The 25,355-nt window shown below is 52.7% G+C and overlaps 1 protein-coding gene across 2 annotated transcripts; it reads right to left on the bottom strand.

The window, feature by feature from the left end:
* LOC143817449 (secreted frizzled-related protein 2-like) lies at nt 1-24,951 on the bottom strand. Of its 2 annotated transcripts, none has more exons than XM_077298870.1 (4): nt 24,809-24,951; nt 8,712-9,241; nt 5,738-5,815; nt 1-883 (listed from the first exon to the last, which is right to left on the bottom strand). In XM_077298870.1, the coding sequence occupies exons 2-4, from the start codon at nt 9,205-9,207 to the stop codon at nt 579-581; spliced, it is 879 nt and encodes a 292-aa protein (XP_077154985.1). In that variant the 5' UTR covers nt 9,208-9,241; nt 24,809-24,951; the 3' UTR covers nt 1-578. The 2 variants fall into 2 exon arrangements, with proteins under 2 accessions (XP_077154985.1, XP_077154984.1); XM_077298869.1 differs by lacking the exon at nt 24,809-24,951 and adding an exon at nt 19,556-19,783.
* Between the last annotated feature and the right edge of the window lie 404 nt (nt 24,952-25,355).

Genomic DNA, 25,355 nt, shown 5'->3' on the forward strand with positions numbered 1-25,355 from the left:
CGAGTGCCAGTCCCTTATTGGGTATTTATATATTGGTTCTCTAGCCTTAAAGAGTCAGGTCATGAGGCTCCTCCTATAAAGGGAGAAATGTCTCTTAAAGGGACAGGCACACATAAATATTGTAAATCTTCATATCCCCCTCCTGCTTATTTCCATTATTACATAAAATATAAAATAATTAGCCGTTTAAATAGGCGACTTTTCCCCTCAATAATTCAAACCCTGCACCGATACATTTCCGCAGACCGCGTGGTGCACAGACTCCTCCCGCAGCAATCGTCTCATCGGTGCAGGAAACATGGGCGGCAAGGAGTGCAAATACTCATCGTGGCCACCGGAGGCAGCGGCGCTCAGACACTGAAAAAAAAATCATTTTTGTTCCGTTTTTCTGCCTCCAGAACTATAAACAGGCTCCTCCCATAATGGCCACACCCACGGCACCATCCTATAGGGAGGAGCTATGATGACGTGTAGGCGGGGACATTATAATGATCCGGGGTCATAGTCCACCCCCTGCGGGCCCTCGTGAGGATGATGAGTGGACGTCAGACATGATGGTGCCCCCTCCTCCGCTCCGTCTAACACTGCAGCTTCCGCACCGTCCGGGAGAATTTCTTCATTTCCTTTTCGCTCTTCTGCCATTTCCGGACCCAGGAGATGACGAGCCGCTCGTCTGCCCGATGCCCCATGACCAGCACCGTGGCCCCCGACTCCTGCAGCTCCGGGCACACGCAGCTTTCCCCGTCCGTCAGCCACAGGACCGTCCTCTTCAGCTCCTCCTCCGTCCAGCCCTTGGCTTTATACACCGTGCGGCTCCTCGCCTCCGGGACCACCATAGCGCCCCCCTCCACGGACGACACCGAGCGCAGCGTCACCTTCATGGCTGAGGAGGAGAGCAACAAGCAATGATGGGGAGGTAGTGCTGAGGATGAGATACACGGCTCAGAGGTATCACACAGGGTGGGATGAGATACACGGCTCAGCAGTCAGTATGACACAGGAGGATTAGATACACGGCTCAGCAGTCAGTATCACACAGGAGAGGATTAGATACACAGCTCAGCAGTCAGTATCACACAGGATAGGATTAGATACACAGCTCAGCAGTCAGTATCACACAGGAGAGGATTAGATACACAGCTCAGCAGTCAGTATCACACAGGAGGATTAGATACACGGCTCAGCAGTCAGTATCACACAGGATAGGATTAGATACACGGCTCAGCAGACAGTATCACACAGGAGAGGATTAGATACACAGCTCAGCAGTCAGTATCACACAGGAGGATTAGATACACGGCTCAGCAGTCAGTATCACACAGGATAGGATTAGATACACGGCTCAGCAGACAGTATCACACAGGAGAGGATTAGATACACAGCTCAGCAGACAGTATCACACAGGATAGGATTAGATACACAGCTCAGCAGACAGTATCACACAGGATAGGATTAGATACACGGCTCAGCAGACAGGATCACACAGGAGAGGATTAGATACACGGCTCAGCAGTCAGTATCACACAGGAGATGATTAGATACACAGCTGTTATGGACTGGTAATTTAGGAGCGACATGCGACTAGCTCTGAGCAGGTGGTAACTATACAGACCACAGTCACTGATCTTAACACAACACTAGCAGTAGCCGTGGGATGTTCCTGTCACTCCCTGGACACCTCGTCACAGCCGGAGAACTAGCTACCCCTAAAGGTAAAAGCAGGAAAGCTATCTTGCCTCAGAGAAAATCCCCAAAGGATAGGACAGCCCCCCACAAATATTGGCTGTGAGAGGAGAAGGAAATAACATACGTAGTATGAAACAAGATTTAGCAAAGGAGGCCACTTCTAGCTAGATAGACAGTAAGGAAAGAAACACTGTGCGGTCAGTAATAAAAACTAGAAAAAGTCCACCGCAGAGATATGCAAAAATCTCCACACCTGACTAAAGGTGTGGAGGGCAAAATCTGCAGCCCAGAGCTTCCAGCTTAGCTAAATAGATACATACTGATAAGTGTTGTGAACTCTGTTTTCGGGCTCCCTCTTGTGGTCACTGGTGGTATGGTGTGACTTTTGCTTTGGGCTCCCCCTGGTGGCTTTGTTTGTTATCCTGCTGGTCTCTGGCTATCAGCTGGTTCGTTATCCTCTGGGAGGTTCCTATATAGCTCTGTTTTACTTCCTCTTGTTGCCGGCTGTCGATGTAATCAGTGCTACTCAGATTCCTTCTGACTACCTTGCTCCCAGTCCATCCAGGATAAGCTAAGTTTTGTTTGCTCATTTTTTGATCAGCAGTGTTTATCATGTTTTCTTGTCCAGCTTGCTAAAATGTAATTCCCTCGCTTGCTGGTTGCTCTAGTGGGCTGAGTTTCTCCCCACACACCGTTAGTTGGTGTGGGGGTTCTTGAAATCTCGGGATGGATATTTTGTAAGGGTTTTTTATTGATCGCATAGACCCCTGCTCTATTTTCTGCTTTCTAGTACTAGTGGGCCTCTTTTGCTGAATCTGATTTCATCCCTATGTATGTGCCTTCTTCTTACTTCACCGTTAATATTTGTTGGGGGCTTCTATATCTTTGGGGATTATTTCTCTGGAGGCAAGCGAGGTCTTTCTTTCTCTTTAGGGGTAGCTAGTTCCTCAGGCTGGCTCGAGACGTCTAAGAATTTTTTAGGCACGTTCACCGGCTACCTCTAGTTATTTTGGATAGGTTCAGATTTGCGATCAGTCCAGTTACCATCTCCCTAGAGCTCGTCCTTAGTTTAATCACTTGCTGATCTATTTGTGATCCTCCGCCACTAGGGATCATAACAGATAAGCTGGACAAATGAGCAAAACATAAATGTGCTGAACAATAAGTCCACAACAAGTGGACTGCAAAAGGACAAGCAAGGACTTAGCTTTGCTGAACGGGTCAGAGTGTCAGGGAAATCCAAGAGCCGTGCCTCCAGGCAAGAACAATTGACAACTGGCATTGATTGAGGGATAAAGCCAGACTAAAATAGCCAAGCAGAAAGAAGATCAGTGGAAGCAGCTGCTGATACTAAATCCAAGAAGCAGCCATACCACTCAAAACCACAGGAGGGAGCCCAAGAGCAGAATTCACAACAGTAACCCCCCCTTGAGGAGGGGTCACCGAACCCTCACCAGAGCCCCCAGGCCGATCAGTCTGAATGGCTAGGGACATAGATTCGCTCAAACCAACCGGCGTGGGGAACCCCACCATAACATCTTTAAGGGCTTCTGAAAGACCCTTTCTGAAAATTGCTGCCAGAGCGTCCTCATTCCATTTAGTGAGCACAGACCATTTTCTAAATTTCTGGCAGTACAATTCTGCCACTTCCTGACCCTGGCACAGGGCCAAAAGTGTTTTCTCAGCATGCTCTACAGAGTTAGGTTCGTCATACAATAATCCGAGCGATTGAAAAAATGCATCTACATTAAGCAATGCCGGATCCCCTGACTCAAGGGAGAATGCCCAGTCCTGAGGGTCACCACGCAGCAGAGAAATAACTATTTTTACTTGCTGAATGGGGTCACCAGAGGAACGGGGTTTCAGAGCAAAAAACAATTTGCAGTTATTTTTAAAGTTCAAAAACTTAGATCTATCCCCGTAAAACAAATCTGGAGTAGGAATTCTAGCCTCTAAGGCCGGAGTCTGAACAACATAATCTTGAATACTCTGAACTCTTGCAGCAAGCTGATCCACACGAGAAAACAAACCCTGAACATCCATGTCGGCGCCAAAATCCTGAATCACCCAGAGATTAAGAGGAAGGAAAAAGACAAAACAGACTAAAGAAAAAAAAAATGGCTCAGAACTTTTTTTCTTTTCCTTCTTTTGAGATGCATTAAACTCATTCTTGGCCAGTTGCACTGTTATGGTCTGGTAATTTAGGAGCGACATGCGACTAGCTCTGGGCAGGTGGTAACTATGCAGACCGCAGTTCCTGATCTTAACACAACACTAGAAGTAGCCGTGGGATGTTCCTGTCACTCCCCGGACACCTCGCCACAGCCGGAGAACTAGCTACCCCTAAAGGTAGAAACAGGAAAGCTATCTTGCCTCAGAGAAAATCCCCAAAGGATAGGACAGCCCCCCACAAATAATGACTGTGAGAGGAGAAGGAAATTACATACGTAGTATGAAACAAGATTCAGCAAAGGAGGCCAATTCTAGCTACATAGATAGCACAGGAAAGAATACTGTACGGTCAGTAATAAAAACTAGTAAAAGTCCACCGCAGAGATATGCAAAAAATCTCCACACCTGACTAAAGGTGTGGAGGGCAAAATCTGCAGCCCAGAGCTTCCAGCTTAGCTAAATAGATACATACTGATAAGCTGGACAAATGAGCAAAACATAGAATGTGCTGAACAATAAGTCCACAACAAGTGGACTGCAAAAGGACACGCAAGAACTTATGTTTGCTGAACGAGTCAGAGTGTCAGGGAAATCCAAGAGCCGTGCCTCCAGGCAAGAACAATTGGCAACTGGCATTGATTGAGTGATAAAGCCAGACTAATATAGCCGAGCAGAAAGAAGATCAATGGACGCAGCTGCTGATACTAAATCCAAGAAGCAGCTATACCACTCAAAACCACAGGAGGGAGCCCAAGAGCAGAATTCACAAAAGTGCTACTTACAACCACCGGAGGGAGCCCAAGAGCGGAATTCACAACACACAGCTCAGCAGACAGTATCACACAGGAGGATGAGATACACAGCTCAGCAGTATCACACAGGGTGGGATTAGATACACAGCTCAGCAGACAGTATCACACAGGAGAGGATTAGATGTACGGCTCAGCAGTCAGTATCACACAGGAGATGATTAGATACACAGCTCAGCAGTCAGTAACACACAGGAGAGGATTAGATACACGGCTCAGCAGTCAGTATCACACAGGAGAGGATTAGATACATGGCTCAGCAGACAGTATCACACAGGATAGGATCAGATTCACGGCTCAGCAGACAGTATCACACAGGATAGGATTAGATACACGGCTCAGCAGTCAGTATCACACAGGAGAGGATTAGATACACGGCTCAGCAGTCAGTATCACACAGGAGAGGATTAGATACACGGCTCAGCAGTCAGTATCACACAGGAGAGGATTAGATACACGGCTCAGCAGACAGTATCACACAGGATAGGATTAGATACACAGCTCAGCAGACAGTATCACACAGGATAGGATTAGATACACGGCTCAGCAGTCAGTATAACACAGGAGAGGATTAGATACACAGCTCAGTAGTCAGTATCACACAGGATAGGATTAGATACAAAGCTCAGCAGTCAGTATCACACAGGAGAGGATTAGATACACAGCTCAGCAGTCAGTATCACACAGGATAGGATTAGATACACAGCTCAGCAGACAGTATCACACAGGATAGGATTAGATACTGTTCATGCATCACACCAATAAACAGGTCAGGTGATTGGCCGCTGCCCCCTCTCGCTCCTCCCTACCACCTCTCAGCCATTCAGCAGAGCGGACAGAAGTCACATGATTCCGCTCTGTACAGCAGGGAGGCAGAGCCTGTGGAGGTGGTCTCACTCCTCTTGGGCTCCTGTCTGATGCTCTCTGGGTCGCTCTCTGTTTATTCCATAGACAAGAACATTTTCAGGATTTGTAAGGAGACTGGAGCGGCCGGGTCAGAGGATCCCTCTAATATTATTGTAGGGATTCACAGATCCGCAGTTAAATAAACTTTATTTGTAACAACTCACCAAAGTCTCGGGAGCAGAAATCCTGCAGGAACTCCTTCTCAGTGTCCGCGGGACTGTGACAGGCCGAGCACGGGAGCTCTGAAAGTGGACAGGAGATCATGAAAATGATGGACAGGTGCCGGCCGTGCCACCCTCACATCCTACAGGCCTTGCCACCCTCACATCCAGCCACCTACCGGCCGTGCCACCCTCACATCCCCCCAGCCACCTACCGGCCGTGCCACCCTCACATCCTACCGGCCGTGCCACCCTCACATCCCCCCAGCCATCTACCGGCCGTGCTACCCTCACATCCTTCCAGCCACCTACCGGCCGTGCCACCCTCACATCCTCCCAGCCACCTACCGGCCGTGCCACCCTCACATCCTTCCAGCCACCTACCGGCCGTTCCACGCTCACATCCCCACAGCCACCTACCGGCCCTGCCACCCTCACATCCCCCCAGCCACCTACCGGCCGTGCCACCCTCACATCCCCCCAGCCATCTACCGGCCGTGCCACCCTCACATCCTCCCAGCCACCTACCGGCCGTGCCACCCTCACATCCCCCCAGCCATCTACCGGCCGTGCCACCCTCACATCCTCCCAGCCACCTACCGGCCGTGCCACCCTCACATCCCCCCAGCCATCTACCGGCCGTGTCACCCTCACATCCTCCCAGCCACCTACCGGCAGTGCCACCCTCACATCCTCCCAGCCACCTACCGGCCGTGCCACCCTCACATCCTCCCAGCCACCTACCGGCCGTGCCACCCTCACATCCTTCCAGCCACCTACCGGCCGTGCCACCCTCACATCCTTCCAGCCACCTACCGGCCGTGCCACGCTCACATCCCCCCAGCCACCTACCGGCCGTGCCACCCTCACATCCTACCGGCCGTGCCACCCTCACATCCCCCCAGCCATCTACCGGCCGTGCTACCCTCACATCCTTCCAGCCACCTACCGGCCGTGCCACCCTCACATCCTCCCAGCCACCTACCGGCCGTGCCACCCTCACATCCTTCCAGCCACCTACCGGCCGTTCCACGCTCACATCCCCACAGCCACCTACCGGCCCTGCCACCCTCACATCCCCCCAGCCACCTACCGGCCGTGCCACCCTCACATCCCCCCAGCCATCTACCGGCCGTGTCACCCTCACATCCTCCCAGCCACCTACCGTCCGTGCCACCCTCACATCCTCCCAGCCACCTACCGGCCGTGCCACCCTCACATCCTTCCAGCCACCTACCGGCCGTGCCACCCTCACATCCTTCCAGCCACCTACCGGCCGTGCCACGCTCACATCCCCACAGCCACCTACCGGCCGTGCCACCCTCACATCCTCCCTGCCACCCTCACATCCCCCCAGCCACCTACCGGCCGTGCCACCCTCACATCCTCCCAGCCACCTACCGGCCGTGCCACCCTCACATCCTCCCAGCCACCTACCGGCCGTGCCACCCTCACATCCCCCCAGCCATCTACCGGCCGTGTCACCCTCACATCCTCCCAGCCACCTACCGGCAGTGCCACCCTCACATCCTCCCAGCCACCTACCGGCCGTGCCACCCTCACATTCTCCCAGCCACCTACCGGCCGTGCCACCCTCACATCCTCCCAGCCACCTACCGGCCGTGCCACCCTCACATTCTCCCAGCCACCTACCGGCCGTGCCACCCTCACATCCTCCCAGCCACCTACCGGCAGTGCCACCCTCACATCCTCCCAGCCACCTACCGGCCGTGCCACCCTCACATCCTCCCAGCCACCTACCGGCCGTGCCACCCTCACATTCTCCCAGCCACCTACCGGCCGTGCCACCCTCACATCCTCCCAGCCACCTACCGGCCGTGCCACCCTCACATCCTCCCAGCCACCTACCGGCCGTGCCACCCTCACATTCTCCCAGCCACCAACCGGCCGTGCCACCCTCACATCCTCCCAGCCACCTACCGGCCGTGCCACCCTCACATCCTCCCAGCCATGCCACCCTCACATCCTCCCAGCCACCTACCAGCCGTGCCACCCTCACATCCTCCCAGCCGTGCCACCCTCACATCCTCCCAGCCACCTACCGGCCGTGCCACCCTCACATCCTCCCAGCCGTGCCACCCTCACATCCTCCCAGCCACCTACCAGCCGTGCCACCCTCACATCCTCCCAGCCGTGCCACCCTCACATCCTCCCAGCCACCTACCGGCCGTGCCACCCTCACATCCTCCCAGCCACCTACCGGCCGTGCCACCCTCACATCCTCCCAGCCACCTACCGGCCGTGCCACGCTCACATCCTCCCAGCCACCTACCGGCAGTGCCACCCTCACATCCTCCCAGCCACCTACCGGCCGTGCCACCCTCACATCCTCCCAGCCATCTACCGGCCGTGCCACCCTCACATCCTCCCAGCCACCTACCGGCCGTGCCACCCTCACATCCTCTCAGCCACCTACCGGCTGTGCCACCCTCACATCCTCCCAGCCACCTACCGGCCGTGCCACCCTCACATTCTCCCAGCCACCTACCGGCTGTGCCACCCTCACATCCTCCCAGCCACCTACCGGCCGTGTCACCCTCACATCCCCCCAGCCATCTACCGGCAGTGCCACCCTCACATCCTCCCAGCCACCTACCGGCCGTGCCACCCTCACATCCTCCCAGCCACCTACCGGCCGTGTCACCCTCACATCCCCCCAGCCACCTACCGGCCGTGCCACCCTCACATCCTCCCAGCCACCTACCGGCCGTGCCACCCTCACATCCTCCCAGCCACCTACCGGCCGTGTCACCCTCACATCCCCCCAGCCACCTACCGGCAGTGCCACCCTCACATCCTCCCAGCCACCTACCGGCCGTGCCACCCTCACATCCTCCCAGCCACCTACCGGCCGTGCCACCCTCACATCCTCCCAGCCACCTACCGGCCGTGCCACCCTCACATCCTCCTAGCCACCTACCGGCCGTGCCACCCTCACATCCCCACGGCCACTTACCTTCCTTTGACACTGGCATCTTGTCCTCCATGCCAGCAGGGGGCACACACAGCTCGTTCCCTTCTGGAAACTGGGAGCAGTTAAACATCTCCGGCCAAGGAAACCCAAAAGCAGCCATGACGGGTGTGCAGCCGTCTCGGACCTCCTCACATAGGGATCGGCAGGGATGAATGGCTTCCTCCAGGTCACTGAGGCACACCGGGGCAAACAGGGAGCACAGGAACTTCTTGGTGTCTGAATGGCACTGCTTGGTGAGAAGGGGCACCCAGGAGCCCGCCTGCTGCAGAACCTCTTTCATGGTGTCATGTCCTAGCAGGTTGGGCAGGCGCATCTCGCTGTAGCCCACCCCATGGCACAGCGTCATACTGCTTGGTACCGGCTTGCAGCTGCTTTTACGGGTGCTCAACTGGGTGAGAATAAAAGGAAATCCTGAGGCGGGGTGCAGGAGGATGACCACCCCCATCAGGAGCTCGGCGGACAAAAGGGCCCTCATCATCTAGGCAATGATATTCTATGGTTCACAGGGAAACCTAGGAAACAACAAATAAAAACCCACAAGCATTAGAGCACCTGTGTTAACCCTGAGCTTCCAGATTCATGAGCAGAAGGTCAGTACAGCAGTGCACCCTGACACAGCAATGGTATATGGAAACATGGCCGCCATTTGTTGGAGAACACCCTCATCTCCTACCATGGCAGATCCTCACTAACCCACCACTGTACAAGGACCTCAGTCATCTCGCAGCTGAGCAGCGGCATAGACCGGAGTGACCCCGAGAGCACAGAAGACCACAATGCTGCAGCTCCAGAGCTGAGATCTGACAGCAGCACCCTGCATTATAGGAGCTCAGCTAAGGGGAACTTCTGGCCACCAGATTGCTGACTGTTTCCAATATTTCTGCATAAATACCTATCTCCTCAACGATTGCAGAAAATGGGGAAACACTCATAACATATGTCACCGATGTACACACCAGACGCAGACTCCTGGCCCCTGACGTAGGGTGGTCTCCACATCCATTCACTCCCCTATCTGTTGGTGTTCCCAGGGCTCAGCTCTAGGACCCCTGCTCTTCTCCATCTACACCTTCGGCCTGGGACCGCTCATAGAATCCCACGGTATGCAGTACCATCTCTACGCCGATGACACGCAGATCTACTTACCTGGACCTGACCTCACCTCCTTACTCACCAAAATCCCGCACTGTCTCTTTTATCCCCCTCCTCCTCCAGAGTCCTCTGTCCTTGTCCTACTCCTCTGTCTTTCTGCAGGTGTCTCTACCCTCCTCCAGACCCCTGTCCCTCTCCTCCTACTAGACTTCAGTTTCCCCTATCCACCTCGTCCGCCAGGTTCCTTCATCCTTTTCCAAACTCCTCAGTCCTCCTTCAGACCTCTCCTCCTACTCCAGACCCCAGGTTCCTCTATCCACCACCTCCTCAAGGTTCCTCTGTCCTCCTCTAGACCCCTTCTCCTGACCCCAGGTTCCCCTTTCCTCTTACTTCAGACCTCTCTGTCCACCTCCTCTTCCAAACACCTCCATTCCCCTCCTCCAGACCTCTCTGCCCTATTCCTACCCTAAGTTCCTCTGTCCTCACCCTCGTCCAGGCTCCTCTGTTCTCCTCCATCCTCTTCCACACCTCTATGTCCTCCTCCATACCCCTCTGTCCTCCTCTAGGTTCTTTAATCTTCCTCCAGATTCCTCAGTCCTCTTCCAACTCCAGACCCTAGGTACCTCTGTCCTCCTTGTTTCTCTGTTCTCTTGAAGGTACCTCCATCCTCTTCCAGACCACTCTGTCCTCCTCCATTCTCTTCCTTTTCCAGGTTAGGCTACGTTCACATTAGCGTTGTGCGGCGCAGCGTCGGGCGCAGCTGCGGCGACGCATGCGTCATGCGCCCCTATATTTAACATGGGGGCGCATGGACATGCGTTGTCTTGCGTTTTCTGACGCATGCGTCATTTTGGCGCAACTGTCAGGGCGCAGAGGACGCTGCATGATGCAGTTTTTTCTGCGCCAAAAATCATGCAAAAAATGAACGCATGCGTCACAAAACGCTGCGTTGTGTGCATGCGTTTTGCATGCGTTGCGTCGCCGATGCTGCGCAGCACAACGCAAATGTGAAAATAGCCTTACTCTGTCCTCTTCCAGACCCCTCCTTCCTCCTACAAACCACTCAGTCCTCCTCCTTGTTCCGCTGTCCTCTTCCAGACCACTCTGTCCTCCTCCATTCTCTTCCTTCTCCAGGTAACTCTGTCCTCCTCCGTATTCCTCAGTCCTCCTCCAGAATCGTCGGTCCTCCTCCTACTCCAGACCCTAGGATTTTCTGTCCTCATCTTAATAAAGGTTCCTCTGTTTTTCTCTATCCTCCTCCAGCCCCCCCATGTCCTCCCCTCCAGGTTCCTGCCCACCTCCAGACCCCTCTGTTCTCTCTCGTCCATAACGCTTTCCTCCTCTTCCATCCCTCTGCCTGTCCCCATCCACATTATGGTTTGTGCTATAATGACAGCGTATCTCCACTCTCAACAGAAACATTATTATAGCGCAGGAGTCAGGACCGTACGGTGTATTCAGTTTTATATCTCCGGGGGAGCGAGACTCCTAGGATCTTACAGCGCTCACCCCCCACACTGATGCTGAAAGTGCGCAGCGGGCGGAGAGCGCGGGGCGGGCGGAGAGAGCGGGGCGGGACGAGAGAGCGGGGCGGGACGAGAGAGCGGGGCGGGACGAGAGAGCGGGGCGGGACGAGAGCGCGGGGCGGGACGAGAGTGCGGTGTTATGACCCTAATGGCAGAGGGTCTCAGAAATAAATACCAAGTCTGCAAACACAAAAAAACAGCTCATAGGGCAGTGGTAACTGGGCTGACCGTATATCTAATTCTAGCACCACAAATAGCAGCAGCCGGGGAACGTGCCTACGTTGGTTCTAGACGTCTCGCGCCAGCCGGAGAACTAACTAACCCTAGAAGGGAAAAGATAGACCTTTCTTGCCTCCAGAGAAAAGACCCCAAAAGTTGGATAGAAGCCCCCAACAAATAATAACGGTGAGGTAAGAAGAAAAGACAAACGTAAGAATGAACTAGATATTTAGCAAAGAGAGGCCCACTGACTAATAGCAGAATATAGTAAGATGACTTATACGGTCAGCAAAAACCCTATCAAAATTTCCACGCTGGATATTCAAGAACCCCCGAACCGTCTAACGGCCCAGGGGGAGAATACCAGCCCCCTAGAGCTTCCAGCAAAATCAGGAATCACATTTAGTACAAGCTGGACAGAAAATAAGAGCAATGCAAAAAACCAAAAAACAAGGAAGCAGGACTTAGCTTAATTTTGCAAGAACCAGGACCAGCAGACAGGAGCAAACAGAAAGGAACTTATTACAACGATGCCAGGCACTGGACTGAAAATCCAGGAAATTTATATAGCAACACCCCTGGACTAACGACCCAGGTGGGTGCCAAACTGAGGAAAGACAATCCCAGAGTCATATCACTAGTGACCACAAGAGGGAGCCAAAAAAGTCTAATTCACAACAGTACCCCCCCTTTAAGGAGGGGTCACCGAACCCTCACCAAGACCACCAGGGCGATCAGGATGAGCAGCGTGAAAGGCACGAACTAAATCGGCCGCATGCACATCAGAGGCAACCACCCAGGAATTATCCTCCTGACCATAGCCCTTCCACTTGACCAGATACTGAAGCCTCCGCCTGGAGAGACGAGAATCCAAGATCTTCTCCACCATGTACTCCAACTCGCCCTCAACCAACACCGGAGCAGGAGGCTCAACAGAAGGAACCACAGGTACAACGTACCGCCGCAACAAAGACCTATGGAACACGCTGTGAATGGCAAACGACACCGGAAGGTCCAAGCGAAAGGACACAGGATTAAGGATTTCCAATATCTTGTAAGGACCGATGAAGCGAGGCTTAAATTTAGGAGAGGAGACCTTCATAGGAACAAATCGAGAAGACAGCCATACCAAATCCCCAACACGAAGTCGGGGACCCACACCGTGGCGGCGGTTGGCAAAACGCTGAGCCTTCTCCTGTGACAACTTTAAGTTGTCCACCACATGATTCCAAATCTGCTGCAACCTATCCACCACAGAATCTACCCCAGGACAGTCAGAAGACTCCACATGTCCCGAGGAAAAACGAGGATGGAAACCAGAGTTGCAGAAAAATGGCGAAACCAAAGTAGCGGAACTAGCCCGATTATTAAGGGCAAACTCAGCCAACGGCAAGAAGGTCACCCAATCATCCTGATCTGCAGAAACAAAACACCTCAAATAAGCCTCCAGTGTCTGATTAGTTCGCTCCGTTTGTCCATTAGTCTGAGGATGAAAGGCAGATGAAAACGACAAATCAATGCCCATCTTAGCACAAAAGGATCGCCAGAACCTGGAAACAAACTGGGATCCTCTGTCAGACACAATATTCTCAGGAATGCCGTGTAAACGAACCACATTCTGAAAGAACAAAGAAACCAGATCGGAAGAGGAAGGCAGCTTAGGCAAAGATACCAAATGGACCATCTTGGAAAAGCGATCACATACCACCCAGATGACAGACATTCCTTGAGACACCGGAAGGTCCGAAATGAAATCCATGGAAATGTGTGTCCAAGGCCTCTTCGGGACAGGCAAGGGCAAGAGCAATCCGCTGGCACGAGAACAGCAAGGCTTAGCTCGAGCACAAGTCCCACAGGACTGCACAAATGACCGCACATCCCATGACAAGGAAGGCCACCAAAAGGATCTGGCCACCAGATCTCTGGTGCCAAAAATTCCCGGATGCCCTGCCAACACCGAGGAATGAACCTCAGAAATGACTCTGCTGGTCCATCTATCAGGAACAAACAGTCTGTCAGGTGGACAAGAGTCAGGTCTACCAGCCTGAAATCTCTGCAACACAATGACCAACGGGCCTGTCTAGGATTCAGGCGTTTAGCAGACTCGAGATACATCAGATTTTTGTGATCAGTCAAGACCACCACACGATGCTTAGCACCCTCGAGCCAATGACGCCACTCCTCAAATGCCCACTTCATGGCCAACAACTCCCGATTACCAACATCATAGTTCCGCTCAGCAGGCGAAAACTTCCTAGAGAAAAAAGCACATGGTCTCATTACAGAGCAACCAGGGCCTCTCTGCGACAAAACGGCCTCTGCCCCAATCTCAGAAGCATCCACTTCAACCTGAAAGAGAAGTGAGATATCAGGCTGGCACAAAACAGGCGCCGAAGTAAACCGGCGCTTCAACTCTTGGAAAGCTTCCACGGCTGCAGGAGCCCAGTTAGCAACATCAGAACCTTTCTTGGTCATATCCGTCAAAGGTTTAACAACGCTAGAAAAATTAGCGATAAAACGACGGTAGAAGTTAGCAAAACCCAAGAACTTCTGAAGACTCTTAACTGACGTGGGTTGAGTCCAATCATGAATAGCTCGGACCTTGACTGGGTCCATCTCCACCGCAGAAGGGGAAAAAATAAAACCCAAAAAGGGAACCTTCTGTACTCCAAAGAGACACTTTGAGCCCTTAACAAACAAAGCATGCTCACGCAAAACCTGAAACACCATCCTGACCTGCTCTACATGCGAGTCCCAATCATCAGAAAAAAAACAGAATATCATCCAGATAAACAATCATAAATTTATCCAGATACTTCCGGAAAATATCATGCATAAAGGACTGAAACACTGAAGGAGCATTAGAGAGCCCGAAAGGCATCACCAAGTACTCAAAATGACCTTCGGGCGTATTAAATGCAGTTTTCCATTCATCTCCTTGCTTAATGCGCACAAGGTTGTACGCACCACGAAGATCTATCTTGGTGAACCACTTGGCACCTTTAATCCGGGCAAACAAGTCCGACAACAGAGGCAAAGGATACTGAAATTTAACAGTGATTTTATTCAGAAGCCGATAGTCAATACAAGGTCTCAAAGATCCGTCCTTCTTGGCCACAAAAAAGAATCCCGCACCAAGAGGGGAAGAGGAAGGACGGATATGCCCCTTCTCCAGAGATTCCTTGATATACGAACGCATTGCGGTATGCTCAGGTACAGACAGATTAAATAATCTTCCCTTAGGAAATTTACTGCCTGGAATCAAATCTATAGCGCAGTCACAGTCCCTATGAGGAGGCAGAGCACTGGACCTGGACTTGCTGAAAACATCCTGATAATCAGACAAATACTCAGGAACTTCCGAAGGAGTAGAGGAAGCAATAGACACCGGCGGGGAATCACCATGAATTCCATGGCAGCCCCAACTTGACACAGACATTGCCTTCCAATCCAAGACTGGATTATGGGTCTGTAACCATGGCAGACCCAAATCGACCAAATCATGCATTTTATGCAGAACAAGAAAACGAATCACCTCCCGATGTTCAGGAGTCATGCACATGGTTACCTGCGTCCAAAACTGCGGTTTATTTTCCGCCAATGGTGTAGCATCAATACCTCTAAGAGGAATAGGATTTACCAACGGCTCAGGAACAAAACCACAACGCTTGGCAAATGACAGATCCATAACACTCAGGGCAGCACCTGAATCCACAAACGCCATAACAGGGTAAGAGGACAATGAGCAAATTAAAGTCACAGACAAAATAAATTTAGGTTGCAAATTACCAATGGCGACAGGACTAACAACCTTTGTTAGGCGTTTAGAGCATGCTGATATAACATGTGTAGAATCACCACAGTAAAAACACAACCCATTCTGACGTCTATGATTTTTCCGTTCATTTCTAGTCTGAATTCTACCACATTGCATTAGATCAGGTGATTGTTCAGACACCACCACCAGAGGATTCGCGGCTTTGCGCTCCCGCAAACGCCGGTCAATTTGAATAGCCAGCGCCATGGAATCATTCAGACTTGTAGGAATGGGGAAACCCACCATCACATTCTTAATGGCTTCAGAAAGGCCATTTCTGAAATTTGCGGCCAGAGCACACTCATTCCACTGAGTAAGCACGGACCATTTCCGAAATTTTTGGCAATACACTTCAGCTTCATCCTGGCCCTGAGAAATAGCCAGCAAGGCTTTTTCTGCCTGAACCTCAAGATTGGGTTCCTCGTAAAGCAATCCGAGTGCCAGAAAAAACGCATCAATATTCGCCAATGCCGGATCTCCTGGCGCTAGCGAGAAGGCCCAATCCTGAGGGTCGCCCCGTAAGAAAGAGATAACAATTTTAACTTGCTGAGCTGAATCTCCAGATGAACGGGGTCTCAGAGATAGAAACAATTTACAATTATTCCTGAAATTCCTAAACTTAAATCGGTCTCCAGAGAACAGTTCAGGAATAGGTATTTTAGGTTCAGACATTGGACTACTGGTAACAAAATCTTGTATGCCCTGCACACGAGCAGCAAGCTGATCTACACTTGTAATCAAGGTCTGGACATTCATGTCTGCAGCAAGCACAAGCCACTCAGAGGTAAAGGGGAGGAAAAAAGAGAGGAAAGGAAAAAAAAAAAAACTCAGACTTTCCTTTCTTATTATCCCACTTCTGCAATGCATTAAACATTCAACTTTGGCCTGGCACACTGTTATGACCCCAATGGCAGAGGGTCTCAAAAGTACATACCAAGTCTGCAAACACAAAAAAACAGCTCATAGGGCAGTGGTAACTGAGCTGACCATATAACTAATCCTAGCACCACAAATAGCAGCAGCCGGGGAACGTGCCTACGTTGGTTCTAGACGTCTCGCGCCAGCCGGAGAACTAACTAACCCTAGAAGGGAAAAGATAGACCTTTCTTGCCTCCAGAGAAAAGACCCCAAAAGTTGGATAGAAGCCCCCAACAAATAATAACGGTGAGGTAAGAAGAAAAGACAAACGTAAGAATGAACTAGATATTTAGCAAAGAGAGGCCCACTGACTAATAGCAGAATATAGTAAGATGACTTATACGGTCAGCAAAAACCCTATCAAAATTTCCACGCTGGATATTCAAGAACCCCCGAACCGACTAACGGCCGGGGGGAGAACACCAGCCCCCTAGAGCTTCCAGCAAAATCAGGAATCACATTTAGTACAAGCTGGACAGAAAATAAGAGCAATGCAAAAAAACAAAAAACAAGGAAGCAGGACTTAGCTTAATTTTGCAAGAACCAGGACCAGCAGACAGGAGCAAACAGAAAGGAACTGATTACAACGATGCCAGGCACTGGACTGAAAATCCAGGAAGTTTATATAGCAACACCCCTGGACTATCGACCCAGGTGGGTGCCAAACTGAGGAAAGACAATCCCAGAGTCATATCACTAGTGACCACAAGAGGGAGCCAAAAAGTCTAATTCACAACAGTGCGGGGCGGGACGAGAGCGCGGAGTGATAGGGAGGGGAGGGACAAAAGCGCGGGGAGGGATGAGACAGCAGGGGTGGGAAGAGAGCGCGGGGTGATAGTGAGGGGAGGGATGAGAATGCGGAGAGGGACGATAGGGAGGGGAGGGACGAGACAGCAGGGGTGGGAAGAGAGCGCGGGGTGATTGGGAGGGGAGGGACAAGAGCGCGGAGAGGGACTATAGGGAGGGGAGCGACGAGAGTGTGGAGAGGGACGAGAGCGCTGGGAGGGACGAGAGCGCGGGGAGGGACAAGACAGCAGGGGCGGGAAGAGAGCGCGGGGTGATAGGGAGGGATGAGAGCGCGGGGAGGGACGAGACAGCAGGGGTGGGAAGAGAGCGTGGGGTGATGGGGAGGGGAGGGACGAGAGCGCGGAGAGGGACAATAGGGAGGGGAGGGACGAGAGCGTGGAGAGGGACGAGACAGCAGGGGTGGGAAGAGAGCGCGGGGTGATAGGGAGGGGAGGGACGAGAGCGCGGAGAGGGACAATAGGGAGGGGAGGGACGAGAGCACCGAGAGGGACGAGACAGCAGGGGTGGGAAGAGAGCGTGGGGTGATAGGGAGGGGAGGGACGAGAGCGCGGGGCGGGACGAGAGCGCGGGGTGGGACGAGAGCGCGGGGCGGGGCGGGACGAGAGCGCGGGGCGGGACGAGAGAGCGGGGCGGGACGAGAGCGCGGGGCGGGACGAGAGCGCGGGGCGGGACGAGAGAGCGGGGCGGGACGAGAGAGCGGGGCGGGACGAGAGCGCGGGGCGGGACGAGAGCGCGGGACGGGGCGAGAGCGCGGGGCGGGGCGAGAGCGCGGGGCGGGACGAGAGCGCGGGGCGGGACGAGACAACAGGGGCGGGAAGAGAGCGCGGAGTGATAGGGAGGGGAGGGACAAAAGCGCGGGGAGGGATGAGACAGCAGGGGTGGGAAGAGAGCGCGGGGTGATAGTGAGGGGAGGGATGAGAATGCGGAGAGGGACGATAGGGAGGGGAGGGACGAGACAGCAGGGGTGGGAAGAGAGCGCGGGGTGATAGGGAGGGGAGGGACAAGAGCGCGGAGAGGGACTATAGGGAGGGGAGCGACGAGAGCGTGGAGAGGGACGAGAGCGCTGGGAGGGACGAGAGCGCGGGGAGGGACAAGACAGCAGGGGTGGGAAGAGAGCGCGGGGTGATGGGGAGGGGAGGGGAGGGATGAGAGTGCGGAGAGGGACAATAGGGAGGGGAGGGACGAGAGCGCGGAGAGGGACGAGACAGCAGGGGTGGGAAGAGAGCGCGGGGTGATAGGGAGGGGAGGGACGAGAGCGCGGAGAGGGACTATAGGGAGGGGAGCGACGAGAGCGTGGAGAGGGACGAGAGCGCTGGGAGGGACGAGAGCGCGGAGAGGGACGAGACAGCAGGGGTGGGAAGAGAGCGCGGGGTGATAGGGAGGGGAGGGACGAGAGCGCGGAGAGGGACAATAGGGAGGGGAGGGACGAGAGCGCCGAGAGGGACGAGACAGCAGGGGTGGGAAGAGAGCGTGGGGTGATAGGGAGGGGAGGGACGAGAGTGCAGAGCAGGACGCCGCCTTGTTCCCTGCAGTACAGTCTTCGGGTGTCTGTGCTGCGGATAATCGGCTAACACCTCTAAGGATACATTCCCACGGTCAGTCTGCGGGCCGGACACTGTACTTGTGCTGCGTCCAGACGTTACAGTATAGTGGAGGGGATATACAGAAATCCCATGCCCGCCATGTGTGCCCAGACGCCTGTAGCTCACCCGCGGACACGGACATGCGGCGCGTCTCTCCAGACTGCAGCGAGTCTCTGTACAATGTGTGGGACGCGGTGATTCCGCGCGGCTCAGTGGTCACGGAGCAGTCGCCCGCAGTCACTTTGCGGCAGCGGACACGTGCTGCGTCCAGAGCGCTGCCGATATCTGCACAGACCCTCAGAGGAACATAGGAGGGGATCAGACCGGAGATCGGGGCGACAACACTATAGGCGCAGGGGCTGCGGTCACCCCGAGCCCTGGAGACCCCCAATACTACTAGAGCCCTGCTATAATTGGGGGCTTCCTCCTGGTACAGAGTGCTGCAGATCTATGGGGTCGGACCCCGCTGCCCCCACACCGCAGACGGACGATAATGGGACAGAAGGACAGGTTTTTAGTAAATCCGGAGCAAGAAAAGTCCTTATGGTTTCCCCCCAGGATTCCGCATGGAGCTGCTGAACCGTCCACAGCTGCGGGTCCGTCACACTGCGCTGTGCGGAGAGTTCGCTCCATTGTGTCAGTCCGGGATCACCCGGGGCTGTGGGGTCAGATCCACGCAGGATTTCACCCAACCTCCCCCCAGGAGAAGCCTGTACGAGGTCTGCAGCCCAGGAACACTCCGGCAGAACTACAACCCTCAGCGTGCCCGGGCCTCAGCATGCTGGGAGTTGTAGTTTGCAACAGCAGGAAAGCCCCGGGCTGAAAGTCCCAGCTACAAAGCGTCGCTCAGAGCCGGGGTCTTACCTGCAGGCGACCCCCGGTGTCGGGCAGATGTGGAGGAGACGGCCGGCACAGCTCACTGCCCGGACCCGGCGCCTCCCTGGCTGCCCCCCTGTGCCGCCCCCCTGTGCCGCTCCCCCGGGTGGGACGTGTCGGCTCCTGCCCCTCAGCTCTGCCCCTCAGCTCTGCCCCTCAGCTCTGCCCCTCAGCTCTGCCCCTCAGCTGTGCCCCTCAGCTGTGCTGCGCTCGGTTCTGCCTGCAGGCGGCGCACACAATGGCAGCAGTGTGATAACAAGCCGCAGCGGACCGAGGAGAGGACTCTGTGTAATCCCACCCCTGTCCCCTGGATTCTAGGACTATCACCCCCATCATCGCTCCATGTACGGACCTGCTGCTGCTACACATCAATCTGAACAAGCAGAGCTGCAGTGTAAAGCATGAGGAAGAGCTGGAGCAGCAGCCAGGGGGAGCAGCAGCCAGGGGGAGCAGCAGCCAGGGGGACCAGACGATGTCTCCCTACTAACCAGGACCTTTTCTTTTTTGGGGGCCTCTTTGCTGTCCAGAGCGAGGGCCAGTCTGGTGGGTTAGTCAGGGGTCCGCACATCCAGCCGGTATATATAGGACCTTCCTTGTATGGGTCAGTCACTCTCCTTCAGGCTTTTGCTTTTCCAAGACCATCCCCACAGTCCGGCGGATTCTTCGCCACCTCACCGCTGTCCGGCAGGTCCCTGCCTTCCTCACCACTTTCCGGTTGGTCCTTCGCCACCTCACCACCTTCCCTGCTGTTTCATTGGTCCCTGTCTGTCTCATCGCAGTCAGACAGGTCCCTTGCTGCCTTTCCACTGTCTGACAGGTCCCTGGTTGCCTCCCTGCTATCCATCAAACACCGCTTCCTCCATATAGGTTGATGGGTTATTGAGGACCATTTTGTGGTGTGGTTGGTTACTTGGGACGTCATCTGGTAGATTAGATTCATGATGATCTCTGTCAGATGCTAAAACTGCTGTATATACATCACATAAGAGATGCTGAGACTGCTGTATACACATCACATAAGAGACGCTGAGACTGCTGTATACACATCACATAGGAGACACTGAGACTGCTGTATACACATCACATAGGAGACGCTGAGACTGCTGTATAATACATCATATAGGAGACGCTGAGACTGCTGTATACACATCACATAGGAGACACTGAGACTGCTGTATACACATCACATAGGAGACGCTGAGACTGCTGTATAATACATCATATAGGAGACGCTGAGACTGCTGTATACACATCACATAGGAGACACTGAGACTGCTGTATACACATCACATAGGAGACGCTGAGACTGCTGTATAATACATCATATAGGAGACGCTGAGACTGCTGTATAATACATCACATAGGAGATGCTGAGACTGCCATATACATCACATAGGAGATGCTTATTAAGGGAAAAAGAAATCCAAACCTACAGGGCCCTGTTTTAAAAAGTAATTGCTGCTCCCCCTTAAAACATAAATTAACTGTGGTTTATCACATCTTTTGGAAGCTGCGTTCACATTCCCCAGCCACACAGAGGCCTGATTACTGCCACACCTATTCTCAATCAGGAAATCACTTAAATAGGGCCTGCCTGACAAAGTGAAGTAGACCAAAAGATCCTCAAAAGCCAGACATCATGCTGCGATCCAAATAAATTTTGGGACAAATGAGAAATAAAGTAATTGAGATCTATCAGCATGGAAAAGGTTATAAAGACATTTCTAAAGCTTTGGGACTCCAGTGAACCACAGGGAGAGCCATTAGTCACAAATGGTGAAAACATGGAGCAATGGTGAACTTACCCAGGAGTGGCCGGCCGACCAAAATTACCCCAAGAGCACGACAACTCATCCAAGTGGTCACAAAAGACCCCACAACAACATCCAAAGAACTGTAGGCCTCAGTTAAGGTCAGTGTTCATGACTTCACCATAAGAAAGAGAGACTGAGCAAAAATGGCCTGCATGGCAGAGTTACAAGATGGAAACCACTGCTGAGCAATAAGAGCATAAAGGCTTTTCTCAGTTTTCCTCGAATACGTTATGATGATCCCCGAGAATACTCTTTGGACTGACGAGATAAAAACTGAACTTTTTGGAAGGTGTATGTCCCATTACATCTGCAGTAGAAGTAACACAACATTTCAGAAAAGGAACAACATACCAACAGTAAAATATGGTGGTGGTAATGTGATGGTCTGGGGCTGTTTTGCTGCTTCAGGATGTGGAAGACTTGCTGTGGTAAATGGAACCATGAATTCTGCTGTCTACCGAAAAATTCTGAAGGAACGTGTCCGGCCATCTGTTCGTGACCTCACTTGGGTTATGCAGCAGGACAATGATCCAAAACACATCAGCAAGTCCACCTGTGAATGGCTGAAGGAAAACAAAATTAAGACTTTGGAGTGGCCTAGTCAAAGTCCTGACCTTAATCTCATTGAGATGATGTAATGACCTTAAAAAGGCAGGTCATGCTCAGAAACCTCCAATGCGGCTGAATTACAACAATTCTGCAAAGATGAGCGGCCAAAACTCCTCCAGATCATTGTAAAGACTCATTGCCAGTTATCACAAGCGCTTGATTGCAGTTGTTGCTGCTAAGGGCCCAACCGGATATTAGGTGTAGGGGCAATCAATTTTTCGCACAGGACCCTGGAGGTTTGGATTTCTTTTTAATAATAAAGACCTTCATTTATAAACTGCGCTTTGTGTTACTTTTGTTATCTGTCTAATATTTACATTTGTTTGGTGATCGGAAACATTAAAGTGACAAACATGGAAAAGAATCGGGAGACCAGGAAGGGGGCAGATACTTTATGACACGGCTGTAGATGACTGAGGAGGCTGCGGCACAGACATCACTGCGGACAGCGGGGCGGCTGCTCTCTTCATCGCTCGCTGACTCCGGCCACGTACTGCGCCCTCGTGCTGCCCCGTTCGGTGTGAGGACACAATCCTTTGTGCGCTCGCAGGCCCGCGTGGGTATAAAGGGCCGACAGCCGGGAAGACACAGCTGCGGGCTCGAGCACTGCGGCCCCCCGGGAATCTGCAGAGAAGGTCATCGCGGGCCACGCGGCCCAGGGCTGGAGGTTCCCCACCTCTGCTGTAGGGGATTAGTTTTGTGATCTTGGGGGGACGGCGGACCCTTCATCTGATCATGAGCCAGGTCCGTGATCCAGTCACTGCAGCGATCACACTGCCCCCGGGGACCACCGCTGCCCTCTACATGCCAAGATGGACCCTCATTATTTACGAGACCACGGACATAAGATACAGTGGGGACAATGCTGTAAGCCCACTGCGGGCTGTGAGGTCCAATAATCAGTGACCCCCGTCTCCCCGGACTTGGGGCTCCAGTTACATCGGAGGAGATGAAATTGAGCATTTTCCTGCAGTTTGAAGCTCGGACAGGGGGGCTCAGGCGGCTTATGGGGGGCTGGCGCACAGCAAGGGACACAATATTCGCCTTTTTATTGCAGCAGCTGTGGGGGCCACACAGGACAGAGGGGGCTCTGTGCTCCAGACAAGGCAGGAAACTGCCTGGGGTCAGACAGGACGCAGACACATAGCATCTGTGACCCCCACACCTGACACTACAGGCACTCAGCCCATTACCTGCGAGCAGAGGGGACTACAAGTCTCAGCACGCCCTAGAGCGGATGAACACATCCTCACAAATACCGCACTAGGAACCATTCATCTGCCGCTACGTGAAGTATGTGAACCCCTATGTTAGTGGAATCATACTCTGGACTGCAGCTCTGGAGGTGACTGGAGGATAAGACACGATGTAACAGCAGAATAGTGAGTGCAGCTCTGGAGGTGACTGGAGGATAAGACACGATGTAACAGCAGAATAGTGACCGCAGCTCGGGAAGTGACTGGAGGATAAGACACGATGTAACAGCAGAATAGTGACTGCAGCTCTGGAGGTGACTGGAGGATAAGACACGATGTAACAGCAGAATAGTGACCGCAGCTCTGGAGGTGACTGGAGGATAAGACACGATGTAACAGCAGAATAGTGACTGCAGCTCTGGCGGTGAGTGGAGTAGGCCGCTCTTCTGGTGACTTGTGACCTATAATTGAATACTATAAGGAAATAGTGAATTCCTCACATTTGAGGCCTCCTCTGCAGGATCCTCCTCCCCCAAACTACACAATAAACTTCAAAGTGTGTCCTGGGGAGGATGAAAGAGTCAGACAGGAAGTCGTTATGAGCCGATTTATGGCTCCTAAATGCTAAAATCCATCACTGAGTCCAGTCAATGTTCAGTATGGATCTGTGACCGATAATAAAGGTGGCATCACTGTATCTGAATCATGGAACCTAACAGGTATCGGGGTGTATACAGACCGGCAGACATCCCATCATACCGGGATGTATACGGACCGGCAGACATCCCATCATACCGGGGTGTATACGGACCGGCAGACATCCCATCATACCGGGGTGTATACGGACCGGCAGACATCCCATCATACAGGAGTGTATACAGACCAGCAGATATCCCATCATATCGGGGTGTATACGGACCGGCAGACATCCCATCATACCGGGGTGTATACGGACCAGCAGACATCCCATCATATCGGGGTGTATACGGACCGGCAGACATCCCATCATACCGGGGTGTATACAGACCAGCAGACATCCCATCATATCGGGGTGTATACGGACCAGCAGACATCCCATCATACCAGGGTGTATACAGACAAGCAGATATCCCATCATATCGGGGTGTATACGGACCGGCAGACATCCCATCATACCGGGGTGTATACGGACCAGCAGACATCCCATCATACAGGAGTGTATACAGACCAGCAGATATCCCATCATACAGGGGTGTATACAGACCGGCAGACATCCCATCATACCGGGGTGTATACAGACCAGCAGACATCCCATCATACCGGGGTGTATACAGACCAGCAGACATCCCATCATACCGGGGTGTATACGGACCAGCAGACATCCCATCATACAGGGGTGTATACAGACCAAGGGGTATATCATTGTGGAGACACGGGGGGGGGGGGGGTGTTGGGTCGGTGGGCGCACAGGTCCGCTAGCCGAAACCGCATGGACCAGGGATGGTCCCGCAGATCGCCCGCTCTCCCTTTAACATGGGCACAGCACTACTCAGACACCACAGGGTGAGAGGAACACAGGGCGGCAATGCTTTATTGAATCACAAAACAGGCAGTTAACACATAGAACAGTCTCAGCACATTACCCAAAGGTTCAGCGATTGTCTGTATTCTTCCAGCAGGGGCCGAGGTCCCCTAGGTTGTTTCCTGTAGAATGATAGATCCGTGTCCCTCGTGATGTATTAGCAGCAGTCCTGTCGGGTCCTTTGGAGGTTTGGATGTCTTGGCAGAATCTCTGGCTGTCTGCTGAAAAAGAGAATAAACAGCACCTCCACAAATCATACATTAATCTAAAGCCGCTGGGCAAAAATATACAGCTCTGGCAAAAAAGAGACCAGTGCAAAATGTTCAGTTTGTCTGATTTTTCTATTTATATTTTTGAGTGAAATGTAAATTGTTCTTTTATTCTATAACCTACTGACAACATGTCTCCGAAGTTCCGAGCAATAAATTTTGTATTTATTTTCTGAAAATGAAAAATGGTCAAAATAACAAAAACCCAGTGCTTTCGGACCTCAAATAATGCAAAAAAACAAGTTCATAATCATTTAGAAACAACAATACTAATGTTGTAACTCAGGAAGAGATCAGAAATCAATATTTTGTGGAATAACCATGATTGTTAATCACAGC

Source organism: Ranitomeya variabilis, chromosome 3 (assembly GCF_051348905.1).
Source record: "Ranitomeya variabilis isolate aRanVar5 chromosome 3, aRanVar5.hap1, whole genome shotgun sequence".
Lineage (NCBI taxonomy): Eukaryota > Metazoa > Chordata > Amphibia > Anura > Dendrobatidae > Ranitomeya > Ranitomeya variabilis.